This window comes from Zeugodacus cucurbitae, chromosome 4 (genome assembly GCF_028554725.1).
Source record: "Zeugodacus cucurbitae isolate PBARC_wt_2022May chromosome 4, idZeuCucr1.2, whole genome shotgun sequence".
NCBI lineage: Eukaryota > Metazoa > Arthropoda > Insecta > Diptera > Tephritidae > Zeugodacus > Zeugodacus cucurbitae.
Genome location: NC_071669.1, coordinates 3,132,864 through 3,147,545, shown reverse-complemented (window position 1 = coordinate 3,147,545; position 14,682 = coordinate 3,132,864). Strand labels below are relative to the sequence as shown.

General features: G+C 32.1%; 1 protein-coding gene across 6 annotated transcripts in view; it reads left to right on the top strand.

The window, feature by feature from the left end:
• Positions 1-14,682, top strand: part of LOC105220773 (teneurin-m) — a 319,151-nt gene that overhangs the window by 213,288 nt on the left and 91,181 nt on the right. For all 6 annotated transcript variants that reach the window (XM_029043495.2, XM_029043513.2, XM_054229535.1 and 3 more), the window contains one exon: positions 374-559. In XM_029043495.2, coding sequence (XP_028899328.2) covers positions 374-559 — 186 coding nt within the window. The remainder of the gene's footprint in view (positions 1-373; positions 560-14,682) is intronic.

Below are 14,682 nucleotides of genomic sequence, written 5' to 3'. Positions count from 1 at the left end.
CAATTTTCGCTTTGTTTACGCTATTGCTACGCCTCTCCGCCTTTTCCCTACAAAACTTTGCGCTCACTCGCTATTATGCTTTGTACCAGCTCCACGTATTCCCTCCGCCCACCACACACTGACTTCCTCGGTGTTCAGCTTTATTTGAGCCGCATTGGTATTCACAATTTAATTGCATTGCATTTTCCTTTTAATTTCTCATTCGTTGCCTTCATTTTACATTTTTCATTCTTTTTTTTTCGTTTTTTCTCATTTAATTTGTGCCTTAATTCCGAAAGTTGTTAGTCGCCTTTGCTTTCATATCCAACTTCATTTCATTTCATTTCAATTTTCTTACTTTGTCTTCTTGTTTCTTTTCATTGCATACTTACAGGCTATCTCCTTGAAGGAGTTACGCCATCGGCACCACCGGATGTCCCACCAAGGAATCCAACAATGAGTCGCATGAATAATGGCCGTTTAGTCCCTGGTAACCCAAATGATTTGGGCGTTGATTTCGAGCCATCGTGTTTGGTGCGAACACCATCGGGCAACGTCTACATTCCGAGTGGAAATTTAAGTAAGTACCACCACACACACACATGTACAAGCGAATTTAGTTAGCAAGTTAGTTGTAGAATGCAAGAAGGCTGCTTTCGACGCCTTGGCGCCTCAAACTATGCACTTGTTGTTGTTGTGGCAATTATTCGATTACTTTATGAGTTTTCTTTTACAGACTGTTGCGCAATATGTGTTTGTGTGTCTGTATGTATGAGTGTATGTGTGTCTGTGCCATATAGCAATGAAGTAGGTGAAGCGAATGTTAATTAAAAGTGTTAATTGAAATATTTAATTGAATGCCCAGCTAAGGATATTGCGAGTGTAAAACCTATAAAGGCTGAAGGAAGAAAGACGAAGAAAGAAGTAGTGTAAAAGCTTAAGATATAATTCAGAGGAAGAACTTAGATAACTGTTGGAATGCGATTAGGCCATAGCTGCAGGAAATTGTAATTTGATAGTTCGAGTGAAATTTCTTTAAATTAAAAACTGAGTAAAAAGTTCTGCAGAAAAAATGAAAGTTGTGTAAGACTAAATTAATTGGAAATATAAGAAACTTGGGAGGAAAATAGAAAGTGCAAAAGTAAAATTAATTAGAAAACTTCTCACCAAAAAGCAGCTAGTTAAAAGTAAAGAGGCAATATTATAAAATATATATAGAATATTATCGTAGTTATATAGAAACCTGAGAAACAACCAGCTCTTATGTAAAAAATCATAAAAATTAGTCAGCACGTGATTGATTTAATTTATTTAACATTTTTTTAGGATTTAATCATTTTTTTATTTACATTTGCTATAATTCAGCGCAATTCAGCACACTTCAATTTTGTCAGCAAGAGCTTATTTTGAGTTCGAAAGCACCCTACGTCAAAATAACGCAATTCAGCTGCATTCAGCACACTTTAATCATATTCAGCGAGAGTTTTTCATGGCTAAAAAGCAGTAAAATTCCAAATTATTCAATTCAACTACATTCAGCTCACGTGAATTATGTTAATTTATATTCAACGCCAATTTTTATTACGTTAAAATTCAGTACAAGTCCAAAAAACTCTATTCAGCTCAATTCAGCACACCTAAGTTGTATTCAGCGCCTATTTTTAAATGATTTGAATTTCAGTTAAAGTCAAAATAACTCCATTCAGCACACTTAAGTTTTGTCAGCAAGAGTTTATTTTGAGTTCGAAAGCATCCTACATCGAAATAACGCATTTCAGCTTCATTCGATATACTTTATTTATATTCAGCAACATTTTTTTTAGTTAGAAAGCACCCAAAATCAAAATAATGCAAATCAGCTACATTCAGCATACTTTATCTATACCCCGCGACAGTTTTTCAAGGCTAAAAAGCAGTAAAAATCCAAATTATTTAATTCAGCTCCATTCAGCAAACACAAGTTGTATTCAGCGCCAATTTTTATTGATTTGAATTTCAGTAAAAGTCAAAATAACTCAATTCAGCACACTTCACTTGTATTCAGCGCCAGTTGAACGCAATTTTCAAACATATTCGACATATCTTAATAACCATGCATTGCAGCAAATTTGTCGGGTCGTCAGTTTTTAGCTGATTTTTCACTAATAGTAGCGCAAATTTGAAAAAGCTCGCATTTCCATATAAAAAATACTTCGAAAATATACACACGAGCAACAACACTCTGCAATATGCAGCTACAAATATTGATTTTCACAGCGAAATAGCACATGCCAAAGCATACATTTAGGTATTTATGCTTTTCTAGCTGGTATATTGACCCACCACAACAGCCATACGCATAGTCATGCTAATCGAAATTGATACTGAATTTGCTCTCTCTGCCTGCATATGCACGAAATTCCAAACAACAACAACGACACACGCACGCAACAACGCAGCCAACGCACAGTGTTTATGGGCGTTGCATAGTGTTAGGCGTCACTGCCTTTTGCATGTTGCTTTCTTCGATTGACTGATTTTACAACTGTATATGCTTTTTCTGCATATGTTCGCCGGTGTATGTGTGTTTGTTTTGGCTTGTTTTGTTGTTGTGCATGTGGATTATTACCATTTCGAACCACTTTTGTTGAACTTCTCTCCAATGAATTTCGCAAACACACAGGGCCGCCACGTTCACACGATATGTATTACGTACATTAGAATGCACATCAAACTCATCAATATTGTAATATGTGTGTGTGTGTGGCACTGCGAAAGTATGCAGAGAATTTTGCATTTCGCCTCGTTGCGAATTAATTAGTTCAGATATGTTTGCTGCTAATTAGCTAAATGCATGCAAAAACACACAAACACGAGTGCAAACACGAATATGCCAGCGACGGAGAGGAAGGCAGCCTAGTTTAAGGCGTGTCATTGAAGTTTACAGCACAAACTCTGCTTGATTTGTTGTTCTGTTGCTTTTAATTGCTGGAAAGTTGTTAAAATTTAGCAAACACATTAATCTAAATTAAATTGACTTACTTTTTGTATAGCAATATCTCTATTGTTGTTGTTGTAGCTAACGTAAGCAATAAATAATAAATTTGCTTCCAATATAGTGTTGTAAATAATTACGCTAAGCAATTTGTTGTAAGAAGCATGTGATCAATAGTGAGAGAGCGTGAGAGCGTGAGATAGTGAGCATTGAGTTCAAAGTTCACTTTATATTTTAAATATTCATTAATTGCAAAATAGAGCTGTTAATTAAATTTGCACGCCCGCATTTATTTGCTGCTGGCGTTGTTTAAGTGTTAGCAAGCAATTAGTAAATGTGCGTGCAACTATTCCTTGGATTCCCTCGAAAATCAGTTTAAAAAGCGCATAGACACTAATGTCATTTTATGTGAGTTTTAAATGCAAGGTATACTTTTAGGCGCCCAGAAGTATTCAAAGTAAAAAATTTTGATAACAATTTAAGTAAAATAAGTCTCATGAAAAATTAGTAATTTGAAAATTGTATGGCGAACCTCTTTAGAAAAAATAAAAAAAAGCTCAAAAAAGCTTTAAGCTCTCGTAAAAAGCTTTCAAAATTACAAAAAATATTTTGTAGTACCTACTACTAGTAAAATACTAGTCGCTAGTAAAATAAAAAGAAAACGTTCAAAAAAGCTTTCAAGTTCTGGTAAAAGCTTTTAAAGATACTAAATAGAATTTGTAGAGAGTTTCAAGAGTATTAGTAATTTTAAATCGTATGCCGGAATGCAGAAAATGAAAAAGCTCAAAAAAAGCTTTTAAGTTCTTCTAAAAACTTTTTAAAATACAATAAAATATTTTGTAGAGAGTCTCAAGTAGTATTAATCACTTTGAAATTCTATGTCCAACCTCATTATGAAAATAAAAAAAGCTCAAAAAAGCTTTCAAGCTCTTATAAAAAGCTTTTAGAGCTACAAAAATATATTTTGTATAGATTTTCAAACAGTATTAGTCATTTGGAAATCGTTTGTTTGTAGGAATGAAGAAAATAAAAAAGCTGAAAAAACTTTTACACTCTGGTAATACAGATAGCCTCAAGTAGTATTAATCATTTTGAAATTCTATGTCGAACTTCGTTATGAAAATCAGAAACTCGAAAAAGCTTTAAGGCTCTTTCCAAAAGCTCTCAAAAGTTCTAGAAAATATTTCATAGCGCTATGACTTAATATAGCAACGAATAATATTTAATCTTGATTAGTTTTGATATAGTTTACATAACCCATAGAATTCATAAAATACCAAAAAAGCTCAGTAGGCGCTCATTCCACTAATCGAAGTCTAGAAAAGTATTTTAGATAATTTTTTTATTTGTATTGCAGCTTAAAGCCATACAAAATGTGTTTAAAATATTTATTGTATTTTAAATATCGAGAAAACTTTCGAAAGCTCTGTGAAAGCTTTTCGTAAATAAACTAAAAATTAAAAAAACTAAAAAAGTACATATTTGAACTCTTTGAAGTTCACATTTTTATACGCATCTCCGCACATTCGCAGCTTTGCATATTTGCAGGCGCACACTGCCACTTAAATCACAAATAAGCCTATTTACACACACACACAGAGTCAATGCAGCAACAAATATTTAAAAATATCCAATATAAACACACGCTGAGCCGCATGCAAATACATATATGCAGGCGCTTGAATGTATAACTTGTATGAGAATATATAGGCGTTTGTCTGTCAGCTATAAATTGGCTATATTGGCACCAAAGTGCGCACGAACAAACGTCAATTGCTGTTGCATTCACATACATATGTGTGTGTCTTTATAAATATATATATATTTGTCTGCGCACCAGTTATTGCACAAGAGAGTGCCGCAGACTAGCTGTCTATCAGCGCTATCAGCCTGCATATAGGCTTGTCTTTTACCCCCAGACGCTTTGGATATATATGAATGTGAAAGTCAATACTTGTAAACTGGCAGCCACAGCTGTTGGCATACATGTATGTACACATGTATTTGTTGCTAAAAATATGGCTTATATATGCACATGGATGTATTTGTGTATAATCATGCATGTAATCATATTTATTTGCATTGGTATTTGTTGCGCATTACAGCTGCCAACAGCCTGAGCGCTGAGCCGAGCCAACAGAGTGAGACACAGCTGACAGGCAGGCAGGCAGGCAGCCAGGCGACTTTGGTGCAGCCTTACATATTTGTTGTGTGCCAAATGCATGTCGGAACGCTTTGGAACGCATTTACCATAGTACTATAGTGCACGGCGCGCACAGATGTATGCTACACTATTTTTTTTTCCTCCAGCATGTGTGTATTCTTACTTGCGCACATTCAGTGAAATTTGGCAGCTGCAAAATTGTATTTGCATAGCTTTGCTGTCTTTATACGCTACTGCTGTTGTTGTTGTTGTTATTGTTGTTGTTTGTGCTGCGTTATTTAATATGCGCAATTTATTTATATTTTTCTGACAACAAAATTCGCATTTCATTTTATGCCAATATTCGCTCTGCATTTCACTGCATACACGGCACTCGGAAGTTTGTTTGCAAAAGGCTTGACTTTTGCGCTCAAACAACCAACAGCATGCGCTGAGGTCAACAGCCAAGCATACATGCATGCCACAGCAGGCAGCAGCGATCACTGTGGCATGTGTGTGTGTGTGTGTGTGTGTGTATTTGCATTTACTAATACTTGTAGCATACCGTCAGGCTCAAGAGCATTGAAATTTTATAAACAAAAAAATAAACAAAAAAATAAAAAAAAAAAATACTTCAAAAATATATTTGAAATGCGCATGGAAGCTGAGGCGGCTTCTACAAAAGCCGCCCAGCTGCTGCTGTGGCGCAATAGTTTGTGAGTCAAATAATTTTCATTTTATTTATTTATTTTCTTTTTAATAGGCGGAAAGCGCATTTCATACATACACAATTGCATTTGCTAAAAAGCATTGCCACGCTGCTATTTATGCAGTGATACTCTCCAGTTGATGCTTAAATGCATTCCGATGTATTTGCATATACTTTTCGTATATATAAATGCAGACATATATTTACTATTTCAAGCTTTTTATATTGCCTTCGTGTATGTGAGTGTATATTTTTGGCCTTTTTGCACTTAAAAAAAAATATTTCATATAATATTTGCTCTCTACTATTTCCCAACAGCCCAATCTACAAATATTGATACATTTATGTGCACTTCAGGTATTATATAAATCTTCTAGATAAAGCAAATAAAACCAAATGGAGTTAGAAATAGATTTAAAATAATTTAAAGACACAGTTGCATGTAAATTGAGAACAAAAAGGTTTCTTGTCAATTATTTAAACATATTAAAAGCTTTTAGAACTTACATTAAAGCTTCTGAGCTTCTGCTCTTCATGGTTTTAGATTTTAAATAAACTGGCAATAACATAGAAAGCTATTATTATGTCTTCAAAACTTTAAAGCCTTAAAGCATTAGTAGCTTTCACCAAAACTTTTTCTGAAAGCTTCAGAAAATCACTTTCGCATTTTTTCAGCGTTTAAATATGCTGACAATACCATAATAAGTTATTATTAGACCTACAGAGATTCAAAGCTTTCAGAGCTTTCACCAAAGCTTTTTGTGAAAGCTCTTAAATTTGCTGGAAATTATTATTTCTTCAAAGCCTTAAAGCTTTTAGAGTTTTCATCAAAACTCTATTGTGAAAGCTCTAGAAAAGTTGCAATTGCATTTAGCGTGGTTTTGCTTTGATGGTTGTTTACTTCTTTATAATTGAAATGCTTCCACAATGAGCAAAAAATCGTACAAAGTGATGCTAAAGCTTACAATTTTTTCCTCAAAAATAATTTATTTAAGTTATGCTCTTTTTCCTAATTTTTCAGATTTTAAAAGAGCTGGAAATACCATACTCAATTATTATTACAGCTCCGGAGATTCAAAACCTTCAGAGCTTTCACCAAAAAACTTTTAGAACTTTCATTAAAGCTTCTGAACGTTTTCTCCTTAAGGTTTCAGCTATTAAATTTCATGAGAATAGCATAGAAAGCTATTATTATAGCACCAAAGCCTTAAAGCTCTTGAAGCTTTCACCAAAGCTTTTTGCGAAAGCTCCACAAAAGCTTAAATTCATTTTTTGTGGCTTCTCAATTTTTTTTTATTACTATTTAAGATTTGAAAAGCTTGCATAAAGAGGAAAAAATCATACTTAGTACTTACAACAGCATTTGTTGCTTTAAAAATAATTTCTTTTGTAAAATCTCGTTTTTCATAATATTTTCAGTCTGTTGCTGCAAGATTACTAAATTTAGCATTATAACATTTTTAGCTTTATCATTATATATCACAATTACCATTTACTTGCTTCATTAAAATCTTAAAAACTAAGCTTTCACTCAAACAAAAGTCTGCTTTAATTAAATCCACCACCACATATGCCACATCAAGCTACATCATTTCCTGTATTTAGCAGTCATTTCACTGTCTCGACAAAAATCGTAAAAAATTACTAAGTTTACAGACATATTTACATATACATATATATATATATATATATATATATAGTATAATAAGGTAAAATAATGAAAGCTCTACACAAAGCAGCAAGAGACATTGAAAAAAAATATATAAAAAAGACTCATATGTATGTATGTATGTTGTGTGTCCTTATTTAAATAATTATGCAATCTACTACTTTTCATTTGCATTATGCGCACACATAATGAATACATATTTAAAATATATATGCTTTCACATGCATTTTTCTATTTGCTTAGCTTAACTTAGACGCAACCGTGAATATGCTTTTCCGTTTTCCGCCCTCAACCGCCGGTTTTACTTATCCTGTTTCCTTTGCTGTTGTGCTTCCTTCTTTCACTTCTTCCTGCTTCATTGCACAACGAGCGCGCAGCGTTGCGGCTTTGTTTTATGCTTTCATACAATATATATATATACATATGAAGTGATTTCACTGTTACTCATACGTCCCGGCGGACGCGTTGAATGCATGTAAGCGGCAGTTTTCAAGTTCATAATTATGCAAACAAGCGCACAAATACTTAGATATGCTCATGCTAGTGTAAGAGGAGAAATTTATTTACAGATAAATATATATATATGTATATGTATATATATGCTATGTTTCTATTGGACTAAAGGCTTATACTTATCATATATATATACCAACCCGCTTCTGTGGCGGAAAATGCATTTTCATCATCTTTAATTTATTTTATGTGCACAAATGAGTCGACAACGCATAAGCATACCAATGAAGTGAGCGCGCCGCTGAGGGTGAGCATTTAATGAAAGTAAGGATAATGCGCGAATGCGCTGGTAGATGTGAGAGGGAGAAATATATACACACACGTTTACATAAATCCACATGCTTTAGCTTGTGTGCGTTGTTGTTTAAGAAATTCATGCATGGCAGGTAGTCATTTCCCTTGACGGAAGTCATTCTACCGCAGACTACTTGCCACAAGCGCACCAAGCAACCAATACAGCAAAGTCGCCGCGTAGCACAATGCAACAAAAAAGACCAGCTGTGCAAATGAACGCGTTGCTATTGTTGTTGTTGCACAAAAAGTCACATAATCTTAAGCCATATGAAGATTTCCAATGCATTTGGTCGCATGCTTGCTTGCGCTTACGTCTACATATATGATTGTGCCTTTGTCTGCGTGCGACAAAATTGTCGACTGCTGTAAAGACATCTTTTAATTAACATATTACAACAACAGCGGCGCGCGAAAAGCACAAAGGCACAAGGTGAAATAACTGTGCATGCTATGTGGGTGGTGGTGATGGCAAAGGTTGCAGCGTGAAGGCATACCACAACTTGCAATTGTGGGCGCGCACTCTCGGGCTGCATGCGTTGCAATTTTAATTATGTCGCAGGGTAATTTTTTGGAGCGCGCAGTAGGGGGTGTAGATGAGTGTGGGGTGCACATACAGTGTGTGTCAACAAATGGTTGCGCTGTTGAATTATGAGTAGCATGTAGAAGCTCTGACATCAATGGAATGCAATCTGCTAGTCCTAAAGACTTCTTATTTTCATTATTTCTTATCAAACAGGCTATCGATAAACCCGAGATGCTATTTAGTAGACTATAAATATAGTATTTGGATTTTCTTAATTTTTTACTCATTTACATGAATAATTTCTAAATTTTACTGCTTTTGATGCCCAAAAGTGGCATATTTTCCAAATAAACGTCAAATAAATTGCACACTTTTAGGCGTTTAATATCATTTTCTGTTTATTCTAGTATTATCGCCTTCTCAATTTCAAAAAATCCGAATTCGAATAACAAAATTATTATGAAAAATGCAATTTCATGCATTTCCTCATTTTCGGTATTGCTACTGACACATACACTATGACACATACTCTATGCATTATACCTATATATGTAATCTCTCAAGGACCTGCATTCCTTTTTCTGCTTTCTATGCCTTGTGTAGCTCATCATTGGCTTTGCTTTTAAATCACTTTTCCATATACAAACGCATAGCGCTGCATTGTATTAAATACAAAGCGCGCCTAGCAGTATGCTACGCCTTTTATGCTTTGACATGTAGCTGCTGCTTGTTCAACAACAACTCGCAAGCGGCTGTTATGGTATGCCGCTGTCTCAAGTGGTTTTCTGCATGTATATGCATAAAAAGACATAACAAATGTTGAATAACAACAAAAATTTCGCAAAGTTAGCAAGCGAGCGCCTAAATGTAGACTACTGAAATTGTATTAGAAGTGATTTCGATTGAATATGTAAATAAATTATGGATGATTTGACTCACAAAAATTATTTGATAGATAATAAATAAGATGAAAACTGCTTGGAACAATTTTTATACAAAATGTAATGAAATATATAAAAAAATTATTAAATTTGAAACATTATAAGGAAATAATATTTTTTTTTCGAAAACCGAACTCCTTAATATTAAAAAAAAAATTAAAAAATGTTTCTGTCTATATAAAAAACGAAGACTTAGGCTACCAACCAGCTTGTCTGCTGCTCCTCAAAAAATCTATAACGCATTTTCGTACATTTCACATGAGTGTAGCAACTTTTTACCTTCGTGCAAATACAAAACTTTTATTTCGAAAATTAAAAATTAAATTCGTTCAACTCCCAGCGCGGCATTTTAAACGCGTAGAAAATCCGCAGCAAATACACGAATGCATACAACAGCAGCAATACAAACACACACAAGCGATGGCATGCCGCCACACACAGGCAGTTGCCTGTATCGTGTGTGCCACATGCCACATGCCATACGTTGTTTACACACTACACACGAATTTTGTTATCAGTTGGGGACAAATTTAACAAAAAACAAAAACAACAAAAAAAATCGCTAACAAAATAAACTTTTGCGTTAAAGGGAAGACCTCCACCGCTAAGGGGTGTGACAGCAAAATAAAGGTAGCAAAAGTTTTACAGCGCTGGGGCGTATACCGTTAACTGCAAAGAAATCAGCATGTAAATAAAAAACCAGCAACAACACACACGCAGAGCACTTTTCTAAAACAAATGTTACTGTCGAAAAAGTTCTTAAATTCCCTGAGGCTCGCAATGCGGCGCTCGCCCAAACGCCGGCGTGCATTGTTAGCGCAAATCTGCAACAACAACAACAAGGAAATGTGTGTAAAATTGTAAAAACGCTGGAGTCGCTGCCGTTTGTAGGGAGTCAAAAGAGTTTCGTTCTCGTTTTTTTTTTTTTTTGCTTTTGTGCCTTTCAGCCGAAAAGTGGCGCAAATCCGCTTTTTCACCAAACGCTTTAGGTAATTTTGTTTTTAAATTATTGTGTTGTTTTTACTTTGCAACTCACGCCGCATACCACAACAGCCTGACGCGACGACGCAAGATCGCGCCCGCCACAGCTTAAGCCGAAAATGTAAATAAACAAAATGCCGCCAGAAGCAATAGCAAAACACCCACATGGGCGGCAACAACAGCAGCTAAATATACTGTATATATGTATCTGTCTGTAAAAAAATGTTGTTGAAAACCAGTTGATGTTGTCTACAACAGCTGTAAAAGTGCTCGCATATCCCCAAAAGCGCTTTAAATCTAACAGAGGAGGCAGCAATTATGTATTTTTTCGAAAACTAACGGTTTTTAACGCACATAAAGCACAGTTAGTTATAAAAGCATTCTAAGCATTCATTCTCGAAATTAAGAAATTGCAAGAAATGTAAAAAATGTAGCATACATTTAGGCGCATAGTATATTTAAAGTCTATAATTCATATTTTCCATAAACTTTAACAATTTTCTAAAGCTCTCAGCCTCCAATTACTTTAAAATAAATACTTTTGCTTGCTCTCTCTTGCTTAAAGCTTTGTATTTAATAATCACAGCAACAACATGGCGCTGCAAGTAATGAAATTATACTAAACAACAATGCAGCCGCTGGCAAACACATGTCAAAATGTGACAGCCACAAAAACAACAACTCAACAACTACATACAACCGACAATATTATGAAAAGTTTTTGTGAAATTTTTTCCTACTAAAATTGTATGCATATAAGGCTGCAAGGCTGTAGTAGAAGCGGCTGCGGTTTTCATGCCGCCGTCTGCAGCAGCGTTTTAATATAATTTATGCGCGCTTTACTATAGATATATGTACATGAAAGTGTAAAAGGTAGAGCGTTACCATATGGTTGCATATATGCTGGTTTACATGCTCATATAATCAACAAAAAATATCAAAACTTGTATGTACTACGAGAGACTTCTGAGATTATATAAAAAAGGAAAGCAAAAATTTGGTTTGAAATTTCGAAATTATTTAAAATTTTTAAAATTATTTAAACTTTTCAAAATTATTAAATTTTCCAAAATTATTTAAATTTTTCGAAATTATTTCAATTTCTCAAAATTATTAAAATTTTTCAAAATTATTAAAATTTTTCCAAATTATTTAAATTTTCAAAATCATTAAATTTTTCAAGATTTTTAAATTTTCCAGAATTATTAAATTTTTCAAAATTATTAAATTTTTTCAAAATTATATAAATTTTTCAAAATTATTTAATTTTTTTAAATTATTTAAATTTTTCATAATTGTTAAATTTTGCAAAAATTTTCAAAATTATTTCAATTTTTCAAACTTATTAAATTTTTAAAAATTATTAAATTTTTCAAAATTATTTAATTTTTTTAAATTATTTAATATTTTCAAAATTATTTAAATTTTTTAAAATTATTTAAATTTTGCAAAATTATTTAATTTTTTAAATTAATTAAATTTTTCAAAATTGTTAAATTTTTTAAAATTATTTAAATTTTTCAAAATTGTTAAATTTTTCAAAAATTTTCAAAATTATTTCAATTTCAAAATTATTAAATTTTTCAAAATTGTTTAATTTTTTTAAAATTATTTAGTATTTTCAAAATTATTTAAATTTTTTAAAATTATTTAAATTTTTCAAAATTATTTATTTTTTTTTAAATTATTTAAATTTTTCAAAATTGTTAAATTTTTCAAAATTATTTAATTTTTTAAATTATTTAAATTTTTCAAAAATTTTTCAACAATTTTCAAAATTATTTAAATTTTTCAAACTTATTAAATATTTAAAAATTATTAAATTTTTCAAAATTATTTAATTTTTTTTAAATTATTTAGTATTTTCAAAATTATTTAAATTTTTCAAACTTATTACATATTTAAAAATTATTAAATTTTTCAAAATTATTTAATTTTTTTAAATTATTTAGTATTTTCAAACTTAATAAATTTTGAAAAATTTAATAATTTTTAAAAATTATTTAAATATTTCAAAATCTTTTAAATTTTTTAAAATTATTAAAAATTTTCAAAATTATTAAATTTTTCAAATTTATTCAAAATTTTCAAAATTATTTAAATTTTTCAAAATTATTAAATTTTTCAATATTATTTAAATTTTTCAAAATCACAAAAATTTTCTTGTTTATTTATAATAAAGTCACTTTAAAATCAGTAACAACCTCACCTCCTCAAATCCCTCTTCAACTGCTCTCAACTACTTTAGTACACACTCACATTTCATGCTTCAATTTTACCTTCTTCTTTACCTATTAACTATGATTTTTTTATTTCTTTTTTCTTTCGCCTTTTATGTAATTTATATGGTATTTTCTTACAACTGCCATTGTTGTTGTTGTTGTTGCAATAGTTTAAGCAGCACTTTAGCATTGCTTTGACTTTGCCATTGGCATGGTGGCTGTCGCTGACGCCGACTGCATATGGCTGCCATGGTTGCTTGTACGTCAACGGCAACGCCTTTGTGCGAAATAGTTTTGGCATAAAAAATGCAAGAATAAACGTACACAAAAGTGGTTTTGTTGCCACACACACACACACACGCGCGCACATACACAGGCATTCTTTGTGTCTTCGTTAACAATGATAAACTTCATTAGTGTGTTGTATGCTTTGTGTTGAGGCAAAGTTGTCGCCACAGCGCACACATACATGGGAAACAGGAAATATTTCAGATATATACATATCATGAGTATAAAGAAGTATGTTTTAGCGTAAGTGACTCGATTTAAAACTTTAATTCATATGAAAATGTTACGTATACGCAGTGGTGTCAGTACAAAATTTAAGTTTCAGCTATATTTTAAGAAAAAAAATTGGAATATTAACATAACTGAAATAGAAAATCATATCAGACACTAAAATCAAGTTTATGAATTATGATAATCTTATAAAAATCAGCAATTAGCGCCTTTATATGCTATATAAGAGTCCATAAGAAAATATATAAATCAAAATATAAAAATTTTCATGGAAAGAACTGAAATTGGTGTTGTAAAATAGGAGTTTTGAGACAAAAAATATTTCAGAAATTAATTTAAAAAAATTCAAAAAAAAATCGTATACATAAGCACATGCTCGTTAGCACTAAAAATGTTACGCATACGCCATGGCTACCCATTATATACTACAATTACAGTGAAATATATTATTTAAATAATTTAATATGGTTACTAGCTGCAAAGTGAACATTTTATTGGTTTTCTAAAATACATACATGCCTCTAATCCCTTCAATAATTTGTGTGTCTACTTCACTATTTATAATCATATTTTATTAATATGGCACTAGTGCTTAGCTAATAACTAATAAATGTGTTGTTTTACTAAAAATTGCGCATGTAATCCCCAGACATTGCTACGACACTATATTACTATTACTACAAAAGCATTTTTTCCATTAGTAACACACAGCTAGCTTAAACACTGCATATGTACAATTTCAATTTTCACCAAAAAAAAAAGAGGCTAAACAACATGCAAGCGCCAGCATTAACATTAATAAACAGCGCAGCGCGCATATATCAACATTTTTGCGCTTATAACTTTTAACTAAATTTTGCTTTGTTTTGTAATTTGGCAAACGCAAAATATTTATCTAATCCCATTCGCTGTAATAATGAGTTTTAAATGATCCCTTTGGGGCGTGAGAGAGAATATGCGTGAGTGTTGCTGCGCGCTTATCGCGTATTAACAATGCAACAAAAGTTGGGTTATGTAAATATTTTTGGTTATTTGGAAAATTCGCGTAATAGCATGTGCTGCTATAAAAACAAGCGCTTACATTTAATTGCAAACAAATGTTGAAACAAGGGAATTTCGAGGATTTTTTTGCAAGTTTTTAAACTTATTTTGTGTAATATATATAGTATAGATATGCATTTTCAGTTATTTTTGTTGTTTTTGCATTTTAGTTTA